General features: G+C 34.3%; 1 protein-coding gene and 1 long non-coding RNA gene across 4 annotated transcripts in view; both read right to left on the bottom strand.

The window, feature by feature from the left end:
• Positions 1-18,115, bottom strand: part of abcb11a (ATP-binding cassette, sub-family B (MDR/TAP), member 11a) — a 65,287-nt gene extending 47,172 nt beyond the window's left edge. The window contains exons 1-9 of one of the 2 annotated variants that reach the window (XM_073913209.1): positions 18,073-18,115; positions 15,024-15,107; positions 14,519-14,599; positions 14,380-14,392; positions 11,284-11,338; positions 8,519-8,760; positions 8,010-8,094; positions 6,426-6,559; positions 600-771 (exon numbers count right to left, since the gene is read on the bottom strand). In XM_073913209.1, the coding sequence (XP_073769310.1) occupies positions 600-771; positions 6,426-6,559; positions 8,010-8,094; positions 8,519-8,760; positions 11,284-11,338; positions 14,380-14,392; positions 14,519-14,579 (762 nt within the window). In that variant the 5' untranslated portion in view covers positions 14,580-14,599; positions 15,024-15,107; positions 18,073-18,115. The remainder of the gene's footprint in view (positions 1-599; positions 772-6,425; positions 6,560-8,009; positions 8,095-8,518; positions 8,761-11,283; positions 11,339-14,379; positions 14,393-14,518; positions 14,600-15,023; positions 15,108-18,072) is intronic. The other variant, XM_009304974.5, reaches the window with a different exon arrangement.
• The window catches only part of LOC141374964 (uncharacterized), a 124,118-nt gene that overhangs the window by 70,949 nt on the left and 30,887 nt on the right, over positions 1-22,282 (bottom strand). The window lies entirely within an intron of this gene.

The following is a 22,282-nucleotide window of genomic DNA, read 5'->3' as shown; positions in this document are numbered from 1 at the left end:
ACAAAACTTCTAAAACAACAACACACCAAATTCATTTAGCATCTTTTTTATCCTTTTTTCTTCTAAACATTAAAATAGGACTTTAATTTTTTCTGCAGTGCACGCAACATTTAATGCTATAATTTAATACATTTAAAACATTCTGATCTAAATGAAGAATAATCGAAAAAGAACTTAAAGACACAGATACCCCAAATCTCTTTAAAAATTACCCATAATTAAATTTATTTTTTAATTATGTCCTAATTTACTCACCTGCTCTCTGTTTCAAAAAAGTTTCTTTCTTTTGTTGAAGACATAAGAAGATATTTCGAAGAAAGCAGTAAACCTGTAACCATTGACATCCATAGTATTTGTTTTTCCTACTATGGAAGTGAATGGTTACATGTTTTCAGCTTTCTCCAAAATACTCTATCTTCTTTTGTGTTCAACAGAAGAAGAAAAAAAGAGGGTGAATAAATAGTGAGTAAATGTTCATTTTTGGGTGAACTCTCCCTTTAAGGCCTTTATCTGTAATATGTTGAATTAAGTGTTTGTAAACCCCACACAATCCCTGACTCCAGTCTCCTTCATATTGATTTGTCTGTGGTGAAACTGACCATAGCCATGAGTCCTGCGGCGAGGCCTAATAGAGGACTGACTGCGATGACCACCAGTGTCAGCTTCCAGCCGCCGATGAAGCCCACCATGAAGCCGAATATAAACGTGGAGATCCTCTCAATGAAGATGGACACCTGGTCCGCTATAGCGTTGTTGATTTTGTTGATGTCACTGCAAAAAAGTAACAAACATGCTAAATTAAACTAGTATCTATGCAAGATGAAATGAGCAGAAATACTTAAAGATGCATTCACTGTGAGATTAATTTTTCATTTCATGCACAACATTGTTGTTTTTTTCTACAGCTCCAGCAAAGTTAACCCTCGTGTGCTCTTGGGGATGTTTTCATCCACTCTGAGGGGAGTTTGAGTCTTAATTTGGCCACAAATATCTGTTTCAGCAAATAGGGTGATTTTTGGTGACAAATTTTATTTTGACACACATTTTAAGAAAATGCTCTAAAATCTTAATAAAAAAAAAATAAAATAAAAAAAACAACAATACACTCTGGGCAAATTTACTATCCTTTCGTTATGTTGGTGTCTGTTTTTGCCCCATTGACTTCCATTAAAATGACATTTTTTTGTTTGCAAAGCTATGACACCATATAATCATGCATTCATGATTGTTTATGTTTTTCCCTGTTGGGAAGAGGTACAGTGTGTCTGTTACGACTGTAGTATATTTATTTGTTTATTATTGCGGTTTGTACTCTTTTTCTTTTGTCCCGCCTCCTTGCTGTTCTTCTGTTGTCTTATAGGCTCCCACGCCGGCGTGATTCCCTGCTCTGATTGGCTGCTGGTCTACGAGGCCTGTATAAAAGGGAGCTTCCGGCAGGAATCGGAGAGCTCATTTCTGCTGCGTTCGGTGTTTGGAGTGGAGCTCCTGGGTTTCCCTCACCCCTTCGGCCGACGACCAACAATAATCAACTTTGTATTGATGACCATCCTATGATTGAATATTTTTTGAGAGTTTGAGCGTGTAGGGGTGACCTGCCTATTTATTTGATTACTTCTGACTTTGTTTATGTTAGGGAGTAAGGTAAGATTCTTGTATTTTTATTTAAATAGTAACAGGTAATTTAGTGGATTTATTTTATAGATTCTTTTGTTTATTATTTTGGCCTGTGGTCAAAACCACAAATGCTCGAAATGCTCATTTAGATAAACCCTATTTTTCTATAATAAATATCTTCATATATACTCTCAATTGAGTGTGTGAGTTTGGTTGTCGACTGAAGGGAATCTTTTGCTTTAAGTTTTGTTTAGTTTTGGGAAATCCACCACCCCAACACAATTGTTTGTTCTTCGTTTATTATGCCCGTTTTGTTTCCCCTAGACTTGGGGCGTGATAGTGTCATTTTTACTGTTGATCATCAGTTACAGTGCAAAAAAGCTTGGTTTCTGGCTTTAAAGGGCACCTATGGTGAAAAATCTACTTTTCAAGCTGTTTGGACATACATGTGTGTAAGTGTAGTGTATATACTGTCATATTGGGGTGAAATATACACACCCAGTCCTTTTTTTTTAATTTAACAACATAAAAACGGTGGACCAATTGGAGCGGTTTTCAGATCGACTGCAACTTTACGTAGGAGTGCGGTCCCCCCGCCCACCAATATTGATTGACAGCTGCGCGCATTAACATGTCTCCGTAGTAATGCATATACTCATATCGACAAGACAGGACGAGCGCAAAGCAACCGAGAATGAAAGGTCTGTTCAGTTCGCAAGGATCATCAATCATCATCAGACGTAATCAAGAGTGAGTTTTACAAGTTTAACATGTTTTAAAACGTGTGCACTTGTGTGATGAAGTACAGCCATTCACTTCAAATTTACTTCATCAGTACAGCCGCGTGTCTCTCTCACTGTCTCTGTGTGTGTGTGTGTGTGTGTGTGTGTGCGCTATGTATGTGTGTGTCTGTGTGTCTGACTGTCTATGCTATGTATGTGCCTGTGTGTGCGCTATGTATGTGTGTGTCTGTGTGTCTGACTGTCTATGCTATGTATGTGCCTGTGTGTCTGCGCTACGTGTCTGTGCTAAGTGTGTGTGTGTGTATGTGTGTCTGCGTGTGTGCGCTATGTATGTCCCTGTGTGTCTGCGCTACGTGTCTGTGCTATGTGTGTGTGTGTGTCTGCGTGTCTACGCTATGTATGTGCATGTGTGTCTGCGCTACGTGTCTGTGCTATGTGTGTGTCTGCGTGTGTGCGCTATGTATGTCCGTGTGTGTCTGCGCTACGTGTCTGTGCTATGTGTGTGTGTCTGCGTGTCTACGCTATGTATGTGCATGTGTGTCTGCGCTACGTGTCTGTGCTATGTGTGTGTCTGCGTGTCTGCGCTGTGTGTGCGTGAACTCGTTGCAACTCCACAAAAAATGCCTCAAATTCTGTTTGGTAAAGTTCTTACTGTAGTATTTCTCACAAACGTTACGCGAGATCTGCTTCTTGAGGCAGCTGTGGGCGGCGATTGAGGCATGTTGCTGACAGGCACGTGGGAACGGTGAGCGGGAATGACTCGCCTTAAAGGCCCAGTGCAAAAAACAGCAACAACCTTTTCCCAGCTATAATACAGACACTTCAAACAGCTATAATAAATACTTTGGGTGTTTTGAGCTGAAACTTTACAGACACATTCTCGGGACACAAGAGACTTATAATAAATATGAAAAAAGGGGTAACCTATGTGCCATTTAATATTGAGTTATATAGAGTACAGTGAGTGTGTGTGTGTGTGTGTGTGTGTGTGTGTGTGTGTATGTAAGAGTGTAAGAGATACCTTTGCTCACTTATCTTGATTTGCTTGAGATAATCTAAATAAGCAGCTCAGCTCTCAAAACATGGTAAACTAAGGCCCAAACCCTCTTTCCCTTACCCCTACCCCTCGTTTTGTACATTCACGTGAAGAGGTGTCACAATTCTCTTGAAGGCGTAGGGCCAAGCGGAAGGGGTGGAAAGCCCTTCGAACAAAGATTTTTCAGGACCACACTCGAAACCAAGTGGTATGAAAACTTCCCAGAATACACCATCTACAATGACAGCATGGCTGTACCCGGAAGTCAGGAGATCCACAAATTCATATTTTTTATCATTATTACGAATTTTTACAATAAACAAGCACATGATTTGATATATTCATAACTATGTTGGTGTTTTATCATCATGCTTTTTTAAAAAAATGATAAAATAAAAACTACTAAATTAGGCTATCTATAATCCATAATAATAACTCCTGTACAGCAGTTCTATAACATTCTGACACTCGGTGACACTCGAATACCCTGTCAGAAGAGTTAATGGCTGGGAATGGGCTTTTTATAGTGTCTGCTATAATGTTAATTTTGTTCTCGTGTGTCACAGTTTTTCTCAAAACAATTAGTGCAAACTGCAAAACCTAGCTGATAACCTGCAAATGCGTGTCACATGCTCAAAATGGATAGTTCATTCCTCAAAAGCAAGTATTCATGTCAATCAAAGTGTCAGTGTCATCAAGATGAAAAGTCCTGACACCATTGTTTATGAACAAGATAGTCAAATGGCTTAGTCATGTTTTCATTATGACGTTTACTCTTTTACATTTTTTCAATGCAAAAAAGTCAGATTTTGGTGACACTTCCTAAAAATGCACTGTATACTATTTGCACAGCCATTTGAAAACTACAGTAAAGTTAGACATCACTGCATTTAGTGAGGTATCTGAGTACAAGACACTGAATATGTATGTTTCACATTTTTACTCTGCATTTGCTCTTTGCAATCCTAATTTATTTCCAGCATTGTGCAAAAGAATAAATACATTCGTATTTACAACAAACATAAACTCCCTTTAGGTAGAGCTGTGCACAACTCTACACAATATTGCAGTACATATTGGAACTGAGCCTACAACATACACAGGTCTGTAAATCATTCATCAAATTGTTAAATTTTAAAGACATTTTCAGGGAAATTAAGATTTAAATTTGTTTAAAAAAATTAGCTTGACACATTTTGACAACTAGTTCAACTTTTTTTAATGTAATGACTCAAGTAATGAAATGAGGACTATTAGTTTTATATGGAATGACTATTCAGCATTTACAAGTTTAGTTAATTTTGACTGGCATAACAGAAGCTAATGATAATGTTATAAACAGCAGAGAGTTGTATGAAAGCAATTGATGCATGTCCAAAAGCATTCACAATTTGTTGAAAAGAATGAGAAACTGCTACTAGGTTGTGCACAAATGACTAATTGTTTTGAGAAATGCATTAACTGTTGTGCAAATGTAAATCGTGTAGTGAGAAATGCACCAAAGCGACTGAAAAGAACTGTAAGATAAATGAATATGGCCACTGTGTGAATGCACAGTATAGTTACAATCTTATTGCCACATTATATCGTTATGATAACATAATATATGCCTTCAGTGATTTACTGAAGATAAATACAAAAAAATGGTATAACTACAGCAGTCGCCATCATCTGATCTCAAATGAAGCATGAGATTGTGATGACACAGGATGATGTGTGCAGGTGCTGTAGAGCTGTCCCATTTCTTAGGGATACATTTTGAAGCCCTTCCCCTTCACACTCAGGTTTAAGGGCCAAAGGGAAAGAGAAGGGGTACAAAAATAGAATTGGGTTTGGGCCATAGTAAGTGTATTTATGCACACAGACAATAATCTGCTGTTTTACTCCATAGAACTCCATATAAAAGCCAGAAACATTTTTGCACAACCCTATCTAAAGGGTTAATGCTGCCAACTGAAGATCAACAGTTAAAATGACACATTTTACCGCCTCCCAACAGGGAAATCCATCAACAATCAAGAATGCATGATTATTTGGCGTCATGGCTTTGCAAACAAAAAAATGTCATTATAATGGAAGTCAATAGGGCAAAACAGCCCCCAACATTACGAAAGGGTAATAAACGTGAACAGTACACAAGGGTTAAAGTAGACATTTGTGCATCTCAGAGCAACACTGAACAAATAGAGCAAGCCAATGAATCAATGATCCATTCATATAAAAGCAAAATTCTGAATGAATTAGCCATTTTGAGTGAAACACTTGAATGAAAGACTCACTCAAGAAGACTTGCTGCCTTCTACTGACAGGTTTAGTGCCACATTCATTTATCCATACCAGTCCTAAACCAACTAAAACCAGGACATATCAAACTCAACATTCATTCATTCATCACTCTCCTTTGGCTTAGTCCCTTTATTCCTCATTAGTCGCCACAGCGGAATGAACCGAAAACTTATCCAGCATATATTTTACACAGTGGATGCCCTTTCAACTGCAACCCAGTACTGGGAAACATCCATACACACTCATTCACATACATACACTACAGACAATTTAGCTGATTCAATTCACCTTAGCAGATGTCTTAGGCAAACTGTCAGGCAAACTGGAGCACCCAGAGGAAACCCACGCCAGCACGGGGAGAACATACAAACTCCACACAGAAATGCAAACTGACCTAGCAGAGGCTCGAACCAATGACCTTCTTGCTGTGAGGTGACAATGCTAACCATTGAGCCATCATGTCACCCAACTTCCAACTTTATAATAAAGGGGTTTGTTAGCTTAAGCTTTCATAAAGCACAACCAGGCCCAGATCTTTAGAAATAAAACAAAATTTTATGAAACACACTAATAGTCTAACTCCACAATAAGAAACTTTTATCCCCATCTTCCACCAAATACAGATCGAATAGCTATTGAAGACACCTGTTTTTAGAACCCGAGTTTAATATTTAACACCACTAATCACAGGCTTGTGAGCAAAGCTAACAATGGTTTAAGATAACACAGATAGACTTGGACATTACTCAGACATCCTCGTGTTCAGCTCCCCCACAGAGTTGCAGTCAAACCAGCCGATCTCCATGCACATGATCTTTCTGAAGTAGGTTTTTCGGATGCGCTGGATCTGCCTGGCAGCTGCAGAAACCCAAAACGTGATCTGAAACCGCAGAAAAGCTCATTTAGACTGACAATGTGCAAACCAGATGAGGTTTTGCTATTATAAATATGCACTACTTAAATCAGGGGTGCTCAAACTTGGTCCTGGAGGGCTGGTGTCCTGCAGATTTTAGCTCCAACTTGCCTCAACACAACTGCACAGATGTTATTAGAAAGCCTAGTAAGAGCTTGATTAGCTAGTCCAGGTGTGTCTGATTGGGGTTGGCGTTAAATTCCGACACTGGCTCTCCAGGACTGAAGCTGCGTCCCAAATCACATACTTATGCACTATTCTACGCCATTTTGTAGTATAAATAGTGCAAGTAGTGTGTTCACACTAAAAACTCTAAAAATAATTAGTGCACTTTAATTACCCGGATGATGCACTCATTCAGCCGCTAAAATGAAGTGTGTAATGATGGACACTTCACGCACTCAACGACCGCAGGTTTGCTTACGTAGCGGAAGGGGCGGAGCTATCGGGCGCACATGCTGGATAACTTTATTTATTTTGGATGATGAAAGCAAAATTCTTCTACGAGAGTGATTATAGCGCCTCCCGATGGTGAATGCGGAAATACTAACGGCAGGTATTATTTGATAATTCGGTCGTTTATTCCACTGATTTGGCAACCGTCAAACGTCATTAGGAAAACGGTTTGAGTTTCCGCTTAGTAAAAAAACATTAGTGTGCCATTTGGGACGACACTACATACATATACTATACTGTTGGGTGTGTAAGTGCATAAGTACATAGTGCATGAGTGCATAGTGTATAGTGTACCATTTGGGACGCAGCTTGAGTTTGGGCACCTCTGACTTGAACCCATGGATAAAGCAGATGCACAATAAAATTGCATCTATGATCATAGACAGACATTAACAGTGTTGGGGGTAATGCATTACAAGTAACGTGAATCACATAATAAGATTACTTTTTTTAAGTAACGAGTTAAGTAATGCATTACTTAAAAAATTTTTGCAATAATATTTGAGTTACCTTTTTACAAATGAGAGTTACTTTTGGTAATGAGAGTTACATTGTAGTTTAATTAATTAGCTTTTACAATTAAATTGCTGAGTTAAAATTAACATAGTCACTCAATGAGAGAATGTGATCTTCATGGGAACAGACAGAAGCCAAGATGGCAGGCCAGAGCAATACTTACCATAAAAATAACCAAGTAATGCAACTAGTACTTTTTGAGGAGTGACTCAATATTGTAATGCATTACTTGTAATGTCTTACTAGGTGTACTTGAAACATCCAGGCAGGTGTGTTAAGGCAAGTTGGAGCTAAACCCTGCAGGAAAACCGGCCCTCCAGGATTGAGATTGGTGACCCCAGTTCTAAAGTAACTTTCCCCAACACTGGTAATTATTATCAGACCGGTCTGTCCTTTGAATTATCACGTGCAATAAAGCCTCAAACAAAACAAGAACTTTTCTTACCTGAAAGAAACTCAAGATTAAAACTCCAACTCCAATTCCAATGTAGTAAAGTGCAAAATTGGTCATTTCAGCCTCGATATCTACACTGTGGAGACAGAGCAGAAATATTTACAGACATAGTGACTTTATGTGTTATATTTAGAGGAAACATATGCAAAAATTGAAATAAGTATATATTCAATGTTTTAATACATCCTTCTGCTCTTTTCTAAAACCCATTCAGTAACTTCTGGAAACAATTAAAAAACAAACAAACAAACAAACAAACAAACAAACAAACTAACTAACTAACTAACTAACTAACTAACTAACTAACTAACTAACTAACTAACTAACTAACTAACTAACTAACTAATTAATTAATTAATTAATTAATTAATTAATTATTTATTTATTTATTAAATCTGATTATTTAAATCTGATGAAATATCTGAAAATATCAATACATTTAAATAACCTATAGATTGGGGTGGACACTTTTGTAGACGGGTTTGTAGGTCTTCACTCACCCACAGTATATGGTGGTGTTGTCAGGCCGTTGGACTGCAGAACCGTTCATCCAGCTGATGGTGTTGTTGATGCAGGTTTTGTTGGGGTCTGTGAGCTCCAGAATTTCCACCTCATACTCCACGAATGTGTTGGTCATCATGCCGTACACCAGCAACATGAGAGGGGTGGCAGCACCGTGAACCAGAGAGCAAAAGCTGCCCACAACCATCATCAAGACTTCCCTCCATGTGGAGAAGCGGAACTGGACATTACAAGGGGAAAAAAGTATTAGATTTTACTTTTTTCGCTCTTTCGTTCAATATTTTTTCCTTCGGCTTAGTTCTGATTTATATATATATATATATATATATATATATATATATATATATATATATATATATATATATATATATATATATATATTTTTTTTTTTAAACATTAAACTATTTTTTTTATTTCATTAACATTATTTATTTTAATTATTTTCAATTATTCTGAAATGGTTATTTTCTTTCTTTCATTTATTTTCCTTCAGCTTAGCCTCTGATTTATCAGGGGTCGCCACAGCAGAAAAAAAACGCCAACTATTCCAGCATATGTTTTACACTGCGGATGCCCTTCCAGTTGCAACCCAGCACTGGGAATCATCCATACACTTTCACATTTACACACACTTATACACTATAGCCAATTTAGTTCATCGAATTCACCTATAGCGCATGTCTTTGAACTGTGGGGGAAACCGGAGCAACCGGAGGAAACCTACACCAACAATGGGGAGAACATGCAAACTCCACACAGAAATGCCAACTGACCCAGCCAGGACTCAAACCAGCAATCTTCTTGCTGTGAGGCGACAGTGCTAAACACTGAGCCACCGTCCCGCCAATGTCAGTTTTTTTTTTTTAAGTAAAAACATCAGTGGTTTTCATTTTAAGCACCCCAGAACAGTTATAATTTCATGCATAATAAATAAATTAGCATTTACTCCTCTTAAAATTTGGTAAAAATTGCTATTTGTGAGTGACAGATCATTTACAATAAATAAATGTACATACAATACATAATACTACTATAATACCTACTACTATGAAACAAACATTACTACTTTTTATAAACATACACACTTATTTATTTAACTACATACTTTACATAACAACAACAGCTGCACATATAGCGTATAGTAATATACCTGTACATACTAGGCATGGGCCGGTTAAAGATTCTGATGGTATGATAACCTTGGATAAAAATATCACAGTTTCACGCTATTGTGATTACTGATTCTTAATTGGTTTCAAAAACACAGATTTCTTCACAATTTAAAACGGTATCTTTGGATATCTTTTCTGCTGGAGATAATGCTGTCCTAAAAAACTAAAATAAATAATTCAATAAAAAATCTCACACACCTTAGGAACGATATAGCATAAAAAATTGGCGGTTTTAAAACTTAGACTTTTCTAAACCACGGTATACCTTGAAAACGGTTATCGTCCCATGCCTAGTACATACACTTGCCACTGTCAGTGTGTATATTTGCATTCACCAGGCCCGAATTGGCTTATCGGGAGGACCAGGAGAATTCCTGGTGGGCCGGTCTGTTTTTTGGCCACGAGGGCCTGTGTCCCTAGCTGCTTGCACTCTCAGCAGTCGCACTTTTTAAAAAAAAAATTATTTATTTGACCATAACCTCACTCTTTTTATTCATTATTTTGCAGCAGCTCCGCTCTTATTTATTTTCTCACAGCCCCGTGAGCAAAATGCAGCCTGCAGGTTAATGATGATGTAACTATCATTCGACCCCAAACAGCGGCACCTTAGTGACAATAAGAATTCGAAAAATTAATATTAATGAATATTTCACCTGCTCAATGAAAATCAGACGATTCACTACATAATAAATCTGACATGACTTGATCAGAAATCTAAAATAGGGGAGAAAAAGATTAAGCCATCAATAGAAAGCAATACTGTGGTTAAGGGTCTTGCAGGTCTTGAATTTTTTATTTCAGCTGCACCAATGTAATAGCACCATGGTGGTCCAGTGGTTAGCACGTCATGTTACGACGCCACCAACCCGTGTTCGAACCTCACCTGAGTGATATATATATATATTATATTTTATTTTCATTGTTAAGACATATAATACTGTTAGGGTTGTTGAACATTGGAAGTTCTAATGCAGCTGTTTTCTTGAAAAAGAGGTGATAGTGTCATTAGAACCTGAATTGGAAATGACCTTATTTTAATATAGTCAGTCTGAGGTGGGCCGGTGTAAGGCTTGAAACTCCAGGGCTGAAGGAGTCCCACTCCAGCCTTGGCATTCACTACTTCTATTTTTATTAAATATATTTATTATCTGTTTTATATCCTGTCTTTGTCATTCTGTTGCACTGTAGAAGCTCTGTCACCAAAACAAATTCCTCGAATGTATGAACATACCTGGCAATAAAGCATATGTCTTACGCAGCGGATATCCATCACAGGGAAACACCCATACAGTCTTGCATTCACACACATACACTAGGGCCAATTTAGTTTATCCAATTCACCTATACTGCATGTCTTTGGACTGTGAGGGAAACCGGAGCATCCGGAGAAACCCACACCAACACAGGGAGAACATGCAAACTCCACTCAGAAACGCCAATTGGCCTAGCCAGAACTCAAACCAGTGACCTTTTTGCTGCCCAACTTCAGTTGTTAAAAACATTCAGTTAATAATTTAATATTTTGATCCAGGTAACGAAAAAACGTCGTAGAGTACTACTGAGATGCTTACCAGCTGAAAGAATCCGACAGTCGGTGCTTTCTCTTTTTTTTTGACTTCACCATTCCTTCAAACACAGAAATATTTTAGAAACTGTAGCTGTAGTGAAACCTAAATCAGATTATTATTGATATTTTGGTCAAGCTAAAATAGATTTTTACAAATTTACTGTTATATTAGTGCTGTCAAATGATTAATCACAATTAATCAAATTCAAATTTAAAGCTTGTATTTACTGTGTATATATATATATATATATATATATATATATATATATATATATATATATATATATATATATATATATATATATATATATATATACAGTTCTGTCTGGTTTTAGAATCTGATTGGTTGATAGCCGAGATATATTCTGCAATAACAGCACTCATACATCCTCTTCACCCTTTTGTTTCACTCCACCTGCAGAGAGTGGCAGCAGATCAATAGACTCACTACAGTTTGACAAATAATGCAGCTGTTGGACAACATAATGTACTTTTGAGGCTTTTTTTAGTCGAGACTGTAGTTGTTTAGATTACAACTATGCAGTTTATTTATAAGAAAAGTGATATTTTAAATATTTATAATTTCCAAGAGACAGCGCATCGGCGGCCATCAGCCTGTCATTGAACAGAGACTACATAATAAGTCCTTGGGGGAGAAAAATGACATTTTGACAAAAAACTGACAAAAAAACATTTTCTTATTGTATTTCAAACTACAGCTGATCAAATCATTATAAAACAGGTATCAAAAACCTGTACATTATATAACAGGTATAAAAAAGGAGATCAAGCTTTCTCTGTTGTAGGTCCGAAAACATGGATTGGCCTACCTATGTCCATTAGAACAATTTTCAATGAATCTTTGTTCAGAGGAAAACTTAAATTACACCTTCTAGAAAAAGCTTTTACATTTGGAGAAAATTTATCTTGTTGTACCTATCTGGTGTCTTGTTATTTACCGTTGATGCTGTGTGTTATGCTGGATGTGTTCTATGTTGTTTTATCTGTTGCTGTATATGATAATAATAATTTGATAATTTGCTTTTAGGTTTGTACAGCACAATGGCCAACAACTGTTGTTTTATTGCGCTTTATAAATAAACTAACTAACTAACTAGGTAAGTGATATTCTAAGTCGATCTCTCTATTTTGTATGTTGTAGTGCTGTATTTATCCTATAGAAATCTGGTAGTGTTTGCTTTGCTTTGGTTTTTTTTAGGTTAATTATTGTGATCTCCTGATTACAACAGAGAAATACAGGGAAATCTCTGTAGACTGTTGGCATTTCATGCTGTTCAGCCTTATAATCTTAAAATGTGAGCAAAATCACCTGTTTTGGCATGACTTCAGACATTACACTAGAGCAGCATTTAAATATGAATCATTCAAAGTGAATGGCGAAAGAAAGTAGTCCCTAATACGAAAGGATTTTTGAGACTCTCAGTGTTTGATTTTCTTTTTTATATACACGATTATGTCATCAAACTGTTGTATAAACGCAATATCACATGAGTAGCAGTGCAATATGGCTGTATATCAGCACTGGTGGGACACTAACTGTGCGTTCACACTGAAATCGATGAAAACGTCCAAGGTCGCTCTGGCCGCCCTGGCGACAATGCTGTCTGCCTTCAGCTCCGGCAGCGAGAGTGTCAGAATTCGCTACATTGATCTCGTATTTGAAGGAGCCGTTGCAGCATATTATATCAGTCACATTCCCGCATAAAACATGTTTTCTATCGTGAAGATGTTGCGCATTTCTTATCAAATTCATTTAACAATGGAAGATCAAGTTGCGTGTAGTGTGGCTTTGCTCCACTAAATTATCCAATGTGTCCTTAAGTCTGAAATATCCTGAAGCAGCAATACTGTTTTGTACTGTTGCATGAGATTTCCGCTTAGATAAATATATATAAAATTAATGCACATCAGTAACGCGCCAGAAACTTATTTAATGCATGTTCCTGTAATAAAACATTGGAAATAATTGGAAATCCAGCGACCGCAATCATCAAACCCTTGGAAACAACTGTGGTCAGAACCAAAGTTCACAGGTCTGTGATCTCTTTACTCCTCTCAAGCGGTGGGCTTCTTCATTCTGATTGTGCTGCCGCACCGCGTCAAAGCTCATTACCATAAAGTTGACTTGATTTCAACTCACCTCGACGCCCACACCGGCGAAGACGCGCCATGCTGCTCCTCGCCGCCGACTCCTATTGAAAATAAATGACTTTCGGCTACTTTGACGCTCTCGCCGTTTTTGGTGTGAACGTACGATAAGGCACTCGACCTATGCCATCGAGAAAATGCACACCTCCCACCAGTGCCAATATACAGCTATTTTGCAGCGCTACTCATTTGATATTGCTCATATATAGAGATAATATTATAAATTAAATATTTATGTCAAATTCAAATAATTTACAACTATAGATGTAAATATTTTGTTTTTGTATTTTCTACTTTTTTGTATTTTATATTAATTTATTTAATAATAAAACAATAAATATTTACACACAGTGATTACACCCATTATGTAAATACAAACCTTCATTTTGGATGCGATTAATTGCAATCATCTGACAATAGCTTGGTTTCCATCCAAAAACGCAAATGAACTTTATGCGCAAACTGGATTGTCGCATAAAAGACATGCGAATACAGCAGTGTTTCCATCCAACGAGCCAAAGAGAACAAAAATCGTCACTTCCTCATTAACTGGCGCCAAATATCAACAGTAAAAACTGAATTTGCTGCGGTAGGAGATGCTGCGTCAATCTTTTCTTCATTTATTAAATGACTTGTGAAACGAAGCTAATGACAATTTGACATGATCGTCTAATCATTTGACAGCATTAAATTATATAAACAATTATTAATAGCATGAATTAATTTATGACAAATAATTCAATGAATCACTAAAATGCATTCTGAATCTGAACAATAACTTTGTTCCAGTGAATCAAACATATAATATCTGCACAAATAAAAAATGTATATAATGCTCTTTTTGAAAGCTCTTTTAGTAGTTTATTTGTCATAATATGCATATATATAATACAGATTAATAATAACAAAATCAGTAAACAAAAGTACTTACTTTAGGTCAGCATCTGAAATGTGAAACATGTGTGACAGAATATTAATTTCACTCAGTTCACTTAGTTTTTAATTACATACCTCAATTGTGAGCATTTATAAAGCATCTTTAGTGCAATCAAAATATATAATATTAATACCTTCAGCGTTGTATATGACTTCGCTGTCCTCTGGAGAGTTTCCACTTTTATTCTTCATCATTCTTCTCTGTTAGTTTGCATCTGAAATGTGATTTTCGGCAAGAAATGATTGCCCTTTTAGTGAAAAACTTTAATCTGATCTGTAATACATTATACACAAGTAAGCAATTCTGAAATGTTTTTTTTATTATTTTACTTATTCACTTCATCTGTGTGTTGAAGCAACCTTTCCCCTGCTTTATTATTCTGCCACTTCATTCATATTCCTTCGGCTTAGTCCCTTATTTATCAGCGGTAACCACAGCGGAATGAACCATTAACTAATCGGGCATATGTATTTTATGCTGTTGATGCCTTTCCAGCTGCAACTCAGTACTGGGAAACACTCATACACTCTCTCATTCACACACATACACTGAAGCCAATTCACCTAAAGTGCATGTCTTTGGACAGTGGAGGAGCCAACATGGGGAGAACATGCAAACACGCAGAAATGCCAACTGACCCAGCCAAGACTCGAACCAGACACGTTCTTGCTGTGAGGCGACAGTTACAACCGCTGAGCCACCGTGCTGCCTTATTCTGTTTACTGAATATTCAAAAACATTTTTAAATGATTACAGGGTTGTCCCTTTTTCGAAGTTACTTTAAGCACTTTCCAGGTACATGTTTAAACATTTGCAGAACTTTGCAAGTGTGGAAAATTACATATTTACATACAGTAGTTCATCACACTTCAATAAGTCATCTTTCATCTGCAATTTACAGTTGAAGTCAGAATTATTCGCCCCCCCCCTATTTATTTTTCCCCAATTTCTGTTTAACGGAGAGCAGATTTTATCAACACATTTCTAATTATAATTATTTTAATAACTCATGTCTAATAACTGATTTATTTTATCTTTACCAAGATGACAGTAAATAATATTTGACTATATATATTTTTAAGACACTTCTATACAGCTTGAAGTGACATTTAAAGGCTTAACTAGGCTAATTAGGTTAACTAGGCAGGTTAGGGTAATTAGGCAAGTTATTGTATAACAATGTTTGTTCTGTGGACTATCGAAAAAAATATAGCTTAAAGTGGCTAACAATACTGTCATTAAAATGGTGTTTAAATTAAAAACTGCATTTATTCTAGCCAAAATAAAACAAGAGTTTCTTCAGAAAAAAAATAGCATCAGACACACTGTGAAAATGTCCTTGCTCTGTTAAACAGCATTTGTCAAATGTTTAAAAATGATAATGAGAAATATTTCCTTGGTAAATGTCTGGAATTCAAATTGCCAAATTTAATTGAGATCCTTTGTTACTTGCTGTTTCGTTGTAAAGGACTGTAAACTTTACATGCAACTTTAAAGATAAATGGTTACATTAACATTGTCTATGTAAAGTTTACTTTTAAAAACTGTTTTTAAATGTATTTGGATATATTTAATATGTTTAATTTATTAAGGTTAAAATAAAAAATAATAATCAAAAATATTTCAGTAACAGCTCATTTTCATATGTGATTCATCAAATTCATCACATTTAATTCATTGTTATTTGTTATTAATTCATTGTCCTTTTTATAATCTTTTCATTGAACTGTAACAAAAATGCAACAACATAATACAACACAACTGTATTTACATGTTTTAATTTAAAAAGAAAAACAAACAAACAAGAAAAATTTGTGATATTAAAAAGAATAAATAGATTTCAATTAGAAATAGAAAAGTTTAGGGTCAGTTTTTTCTATATTTTTGCATGTTTTTAAAGAAAAGTATTCTGTTCATCAGAGCGGCATTTATTAAATGTAAAAACAATGTTAAATTGTTTATTATTTAACATTGTTTTATATTTATTAACCTTTTTTTAAATAATATTTATTAACCTTTTTAATAACTGCTTTCTATTTTTATGTAGATTTTAAATAAAATTATTACTCCAGACATTATCACTTTTACCATTAATAATAATAATAATAATAATAATAATAATAATAATAATAATAATAATAATAATAATAATAATAATAATAAATATTAGAGTGATTTTTGAAGGATCATGTGACTCTGAAGACTGGAGTAATGAAGCTGAAAATTCATCATTAAAATCACTGGAATGAATGATTAAATTAAATCATTAACTGGTCACACTTTACAATAAGGTTCATTAGTTAATGTTACTTAATGCATTTACTAACATGAACAAACAATGAACAATACATTTACTACTGTATTTGTTCATGTTAGTTAACGTTAGTTAATGAAAATACAGTAGTACATTGTGAGCATGTTAACTCACGGTGCATTAACTAATGTTAACAAGCATGATTTTAGATGGTAATAATGCATTAGTAAATGTTCAATTATGATTAATAAATGCTGTACAAATGTTGTTCATGATTAGTTCATGTTAGTATATGCATTAACTAATGAACCGTATTGTAAAGTGTTACCAGTTAATGATTTAATTTAATCATTCATTCCAGTGATTTTAATGATGAATTTTCAGCTTCATTACTCCAGTCTTCAGAGTCACATGATCCTTCAAAAATCACTCTAATATTTATTATTATTATTATTATTATTAATGGTTATTAACTACTATTGAACAGTTATCTTATAGTGCAAAAACATTTCACAATGTGTAGTGTATTTTTGATTAAATAAATGCAGCCTTGTTAAACAGGAGAAGCTTATTTTAAAATCCGTCTGACCCCAAACCTTTGACCTGTTGTGTGTATACATGGTTTAGTATAAATCTCAAGTTTTTTTTTTTTTTTTTTTTTTTTCACTTTTGCCATTTAAACTAAATGATAATTAGAAATATTTCTTGGTAAATGTCTGAAATTCTAATTTACAAATTTAATGTGGATCCTCTGTTACTTGCTGTTTTGTTGTAAATGACTGTAAACTTTACATGCAACTTTGAAGTAGATAAATGGTTACATTAAAATAGTCTATGTAAAGTTTACTTTTAATAACTGTTTTTAAATGTATCTGGATATACTTTATATGTTTAATTCATTTTATTGACGTTAAAACGAAATGATAGTCAGAAATATTTCAATAACAGCTAGTTAAAAAGCTTATTTTTAATATTGAAAGAAAATCTCAATTAATTCATTGTTATTTGTCATTAATTCATCCTTTTTATAATCTTTTCATTGAAATGTAACAAAAATATCACAACGTAATAAAACACCGCTGTATTTACATGTTTTCATTTGAAAAGAAAAACAAACAAACAAATAAAATGGTGATAATAATTATGACGAAAGAGATTTGTTTTGGAGCTACTCAAAACTTAATCTCTACCCTAGAGCTTTTTTTTTTGTATCTAACTCTATTACTTTTTTCAGAAATTGTTCACATTTATATGTGAACTGTACGCAAAAAAAAATCCAGACTTCATGTTTTAAAAATAAAAGCTTTATAAAACACTGCTCATGATCCCAATTTACAATCACACCATTTAAATGTAACCACTTTTATAATCTATAAATCTACATGACATAAAAGAAACACTAAGAATATATTTCAGTCAAGGAAAGTAGATACCTGTGGAGATGATCTGCTCTGGCTGGCGTGGGTCTCCGCTATCAGTCAGTTCTTCCGCAACTCCAGCATTATATATCTTCCCCTTTATTAGACTGATAACACTTTACCTGATTTCAGCCTGACAGGTCAAGGTGTGCTCAGGCTGTCCTTCACAATAAACACAGCATTCAGAGGAGTCTGAGGACACTGTAGGTGAACAGGGGGAAAGAAATATATAACAACGATAGTTAATCATCATATTTATCCAGTGGGCATTGTTTTCAATTTTACATTGTCCTGTTTTTTGGGCAGTATGTAGTTGTATGTTGTTATATTTTGCACTGTCTGTATGTTGTTTTTGCACTGTCTGTATTTTATAGCACACGTGCTGCTGATGATGTGACAATAAAAGTGATTTGATTTGACTGATTATGTTAAGAATTGCAAGCCATTTTTTTTGTATTGTAAGCTTTTGGAAACATATTTTTTAATAAGTAAATGAGGGAGTATTTAAATAAATATGAGCTAATTTGCATTTAACGTTCCAGCACTGAATCAAATCAGGTTCAACAGTGTTTATCTTTTTTAAAGGGGGACATATTTACATACACTATAACACTATGTGTTCAATAATATATATGTGTATCAAAGTCAAACTGAAAACATTCTAACAAAAATATAAGTATAGAATATAATGTAAAAATATAATATATAATAAATAAAAGTTCATAGCCCAAAATGGTAAAGCATTTTAATAAATATGCTAGGAGAAAATATTTTTAATAAAGAGGAGACATCAAAAGAATAACAAAAATGTAATGTTATTCATTAATTTATTTTCTTTTCGGCCTAGTCCCTTAATTAATCTGGGGTCGCCACAGCGGAATGAACCGCCAACTTATCCAACATATGTTTTACGCAGTAGATGCGTATAGCGCATGTTTTTGGACTTGTGGGGGAAACTAGTGTACCCAGAGGAAAACCACGCACTCAAAAAAATCAACTAGGCATGTATTGGATTTACAAAAGAAAAATTTGCCAGATTGAAAAGAACAAATCAAGTTTACATATGTTAAATGATTAATTCATGTTATTTGAAACTGAATCAAGAAATAATCAAATGAATTTGATCAGAACATGTTGATTCAATGAGACTGAGACGCTTCAAATCGTCAACTCTCACTCTGGAGAGTCACTTCGCGGATATCAGTAGGTGGCGGTAGTGCGTTTGGATGTCACCATACAAAAACAACAAGAAGAAATATCAACGCATGTTTTTAGCACAAATGTGAATGTTTTGATTTTGCTAATTCATATTTGTTAAATATTTAATACTAAAATATTGTCACGCAATGTTACTGTATTTGTTGGTTTGTTTTTATTAGGCCAAGGTTTGCCTTACATATTCCCAATAAGACTAGTGTCCTAAAGCATAGTTTGGGAATTGGTTTTCCCAAGAGTTTGAATGTTATGCATGTTATGTTGTTGGCAATATGTTTCCTATACATTTTATACTTTTACATTTTGAATAGGAGTACCAAAGTGAAGAAAGCTGTTTAAACTCAATTGGTAAAAAAAAATTATGTTAACGTCCTACAGGTATTGCTTGGGGATCAGTTTTCTTAAGAGCCAAGGTTATTTTGTTGGCTAAATGTTTCTTATACATTTTATATTACATATTACAATTTTGGATACTATATAATATTTTGTATCAGAATATTAAAGAAGAAATTTGTTTAAATGTGACTGGTGCCTATAATAAGGCTATAATAAAAGAAATATATATATATATATATATATATATATATATATATATATATATATATATATATATATATATATATATATATATAACATGTTTTCTGTCCTTTTTGTGTTGAATTACTTAATTTTAAATCTTGCTTCATAGTATTGTCATTTAAAAAATGCCATTTAAACAACAATATTGAACAAGAAATTTACTAGCTGATTTAACAAGAGATAGTTTAGTTAAAGTAAAGCTTTAGTGTTACATTGAGTAAATTAGAATCATTTTAATTAGAATAACACAATACAAACATTTTGAGTCAATTAGTTGCAAAGAAGTTAGACTGACATATTGAAACCATGTTTTATCTAAAAATGTGCTTTGTGTTCATACAACATGTTCAAAGCAGTTCAGGTTTACTTGATTGGATTAGATGCATAAAGGGTGCCACGATTAAATCATGTTCATTCAACAATTTTTTTTTGAGTGCACGAACACAGGGAGAACATGCAAACTCCACACAGAAATGCCAACTGACCCAGCCGAGGCTCGAACTAACTACCTTCTTGCTGTGAGGCAACAGCGCTATCCAATATAGTGTTACAATAAATATAAAGGCATTACAAATATTAAGTAATTTCATTAGTGAATTCAACCTCATTTGAATTTAAATATATTTTCTTTCTATCCCTAAATATGGCCACACTTTTAATTTAAAGGGCACCTATTTTACCCCTTTTTCAATATTTAAGAGAAGTCTTTAGTGTCTCCAGAATGTGTCCCATCAGAAACACCCATCATATTATTTATTATACCTTAAAGAATGTTGAGATTTTCTGCTCTGAACACTATGGGCCCTATCATACACCCGGCGCAATGTGGGTGTCGTTTTGAGGCGTTGCGCTACGCTGTTTAAATAGCAAATGCATTAGCGCTCATATGTGCACCCATAGGCGTTCTGGTCTAAAAAGAAAGACGTTCTGAGGCGGACCGCTGGCGCGTGGCTATTTTGAGAAAATATAATAGATTTTTCATTAGACCAAAACAAACCCGGTCTAAACTCTGACGTAGAGTTGCGCCTCGCTTACACACTGCTTAATACACAAAAGAGAGCAATAGGCAAATATCTTTACATATGAAAAAAATTTAATATTAAGGATATATATAGGATATAATAAGAATAGATATAGGATATAAATATAAAGGATTAAAATATTACAAAACATTATTTTCTAGCCTACATAAATATAAAAAATCACTGCTTTTATGTCTTCTTCATCTGGGGAGGCTTTTTCAGTTCATTCATAACAATTTGCTTTTGTATAATGTTATTATTATTAGCAGTATTGTTTATTATATCCATGTTTATATTTGTTTTATTAAAAACAAGCTTAGATTTGCCCACCTGTCAGGTTTTAGACCATATGGGGCACAGCATGTGTTTTAGGATATAACTCAGGTTTTTGAGCACACTTCGTTATTATTGTTCATTAATTCGTTTGCTGGAAATTAGAACTGAATTTAGAAATAGTTTTGAGACGAATATTTGTGCTTAACAATTTGTCATTTATAAGGCATTTATAAAGCATAAATAGTCCTCACTTTAGATTAGGTCACAAAACTAGATGAAGTGGAGTTAATAAAGCATTTAATAACATACATAGTAACCATTAATATATGTCTTAATAATAAGACATATAAACGTTAATTTCAATAGTTAATTAATCATTCACTAACTCATTCTGAATGATCCTAAAAACCCTCAACTACTCTTAAATACAAATGGTTTGTAAATAATGCAATACTTAATTTAGAAATGAAAAATAAATCATTAACAAAGTATGAAAGTACAATTATTAAGCACATTTGAAATATGTTTGTAAGTCAAGAATAGAGCATTTGTAGCTGCCGTTATAAACTGTTACTAATGTTTATTAATGTAGAGTTAATGCTTAACAGATAATGAATTCAGTATTTGCTAATGCTTATTTGATGATTTATAGTGTGTAGTTAAAACACTGTTAAAATTTTAAGTTTATGACAAAAAATACCCTCTTTTAAATGTCTTTAAAATGAAATAACTTAACATTAACATAGGAGGATAAATGCTCATTTTCGATTGAAATTTCAGACGGCACTTAGAGGTTTTTGCATCTGAACATTTCAAATGTAAAAAGTGCATTCGGTATGTTTTCTTTACATTTGATGAAAAGAATAATAATTATGAAAAGCCAAACATCTGTAAACTGACAGTTGTGCTTCACCTGAACAGAGTGAATGAGTACCTCGTATTATCAGTCACTGATTAAATCACACCGAGTTCATGGATGATTATTAACGTCATCTCATAGACGACATCAGTTATAAATTGAGTTGAATGACCGCTGGGTGTTTGCTTGTTCCTAATATGTAAAAAATTAAGAATTAAGTAAAAAATCTGGGTAACACTTTATTGTGATGGTCCATTTGAGTATTAGTAGACTG

Source organism: Danio rerio, chromosome 9 (genome assembly GCF_049306965.1).
Source record: "Danio rerio strain Tuebingen ecotype United States chromosome 9, GRCz12tu, whole genome shotgun sequence".
Taxonomy (NCBI): domain Eukaryota; kingdom Metazoa; phylum Chordata; class Actinopteri; order Cypriniformes; family Danionidae; genus Danio; species Danio rerio.
Note: the sequence above shows the minus strand (reverse complement) of the source record. Positions and strands in the feature narration are given on the sequence as shown.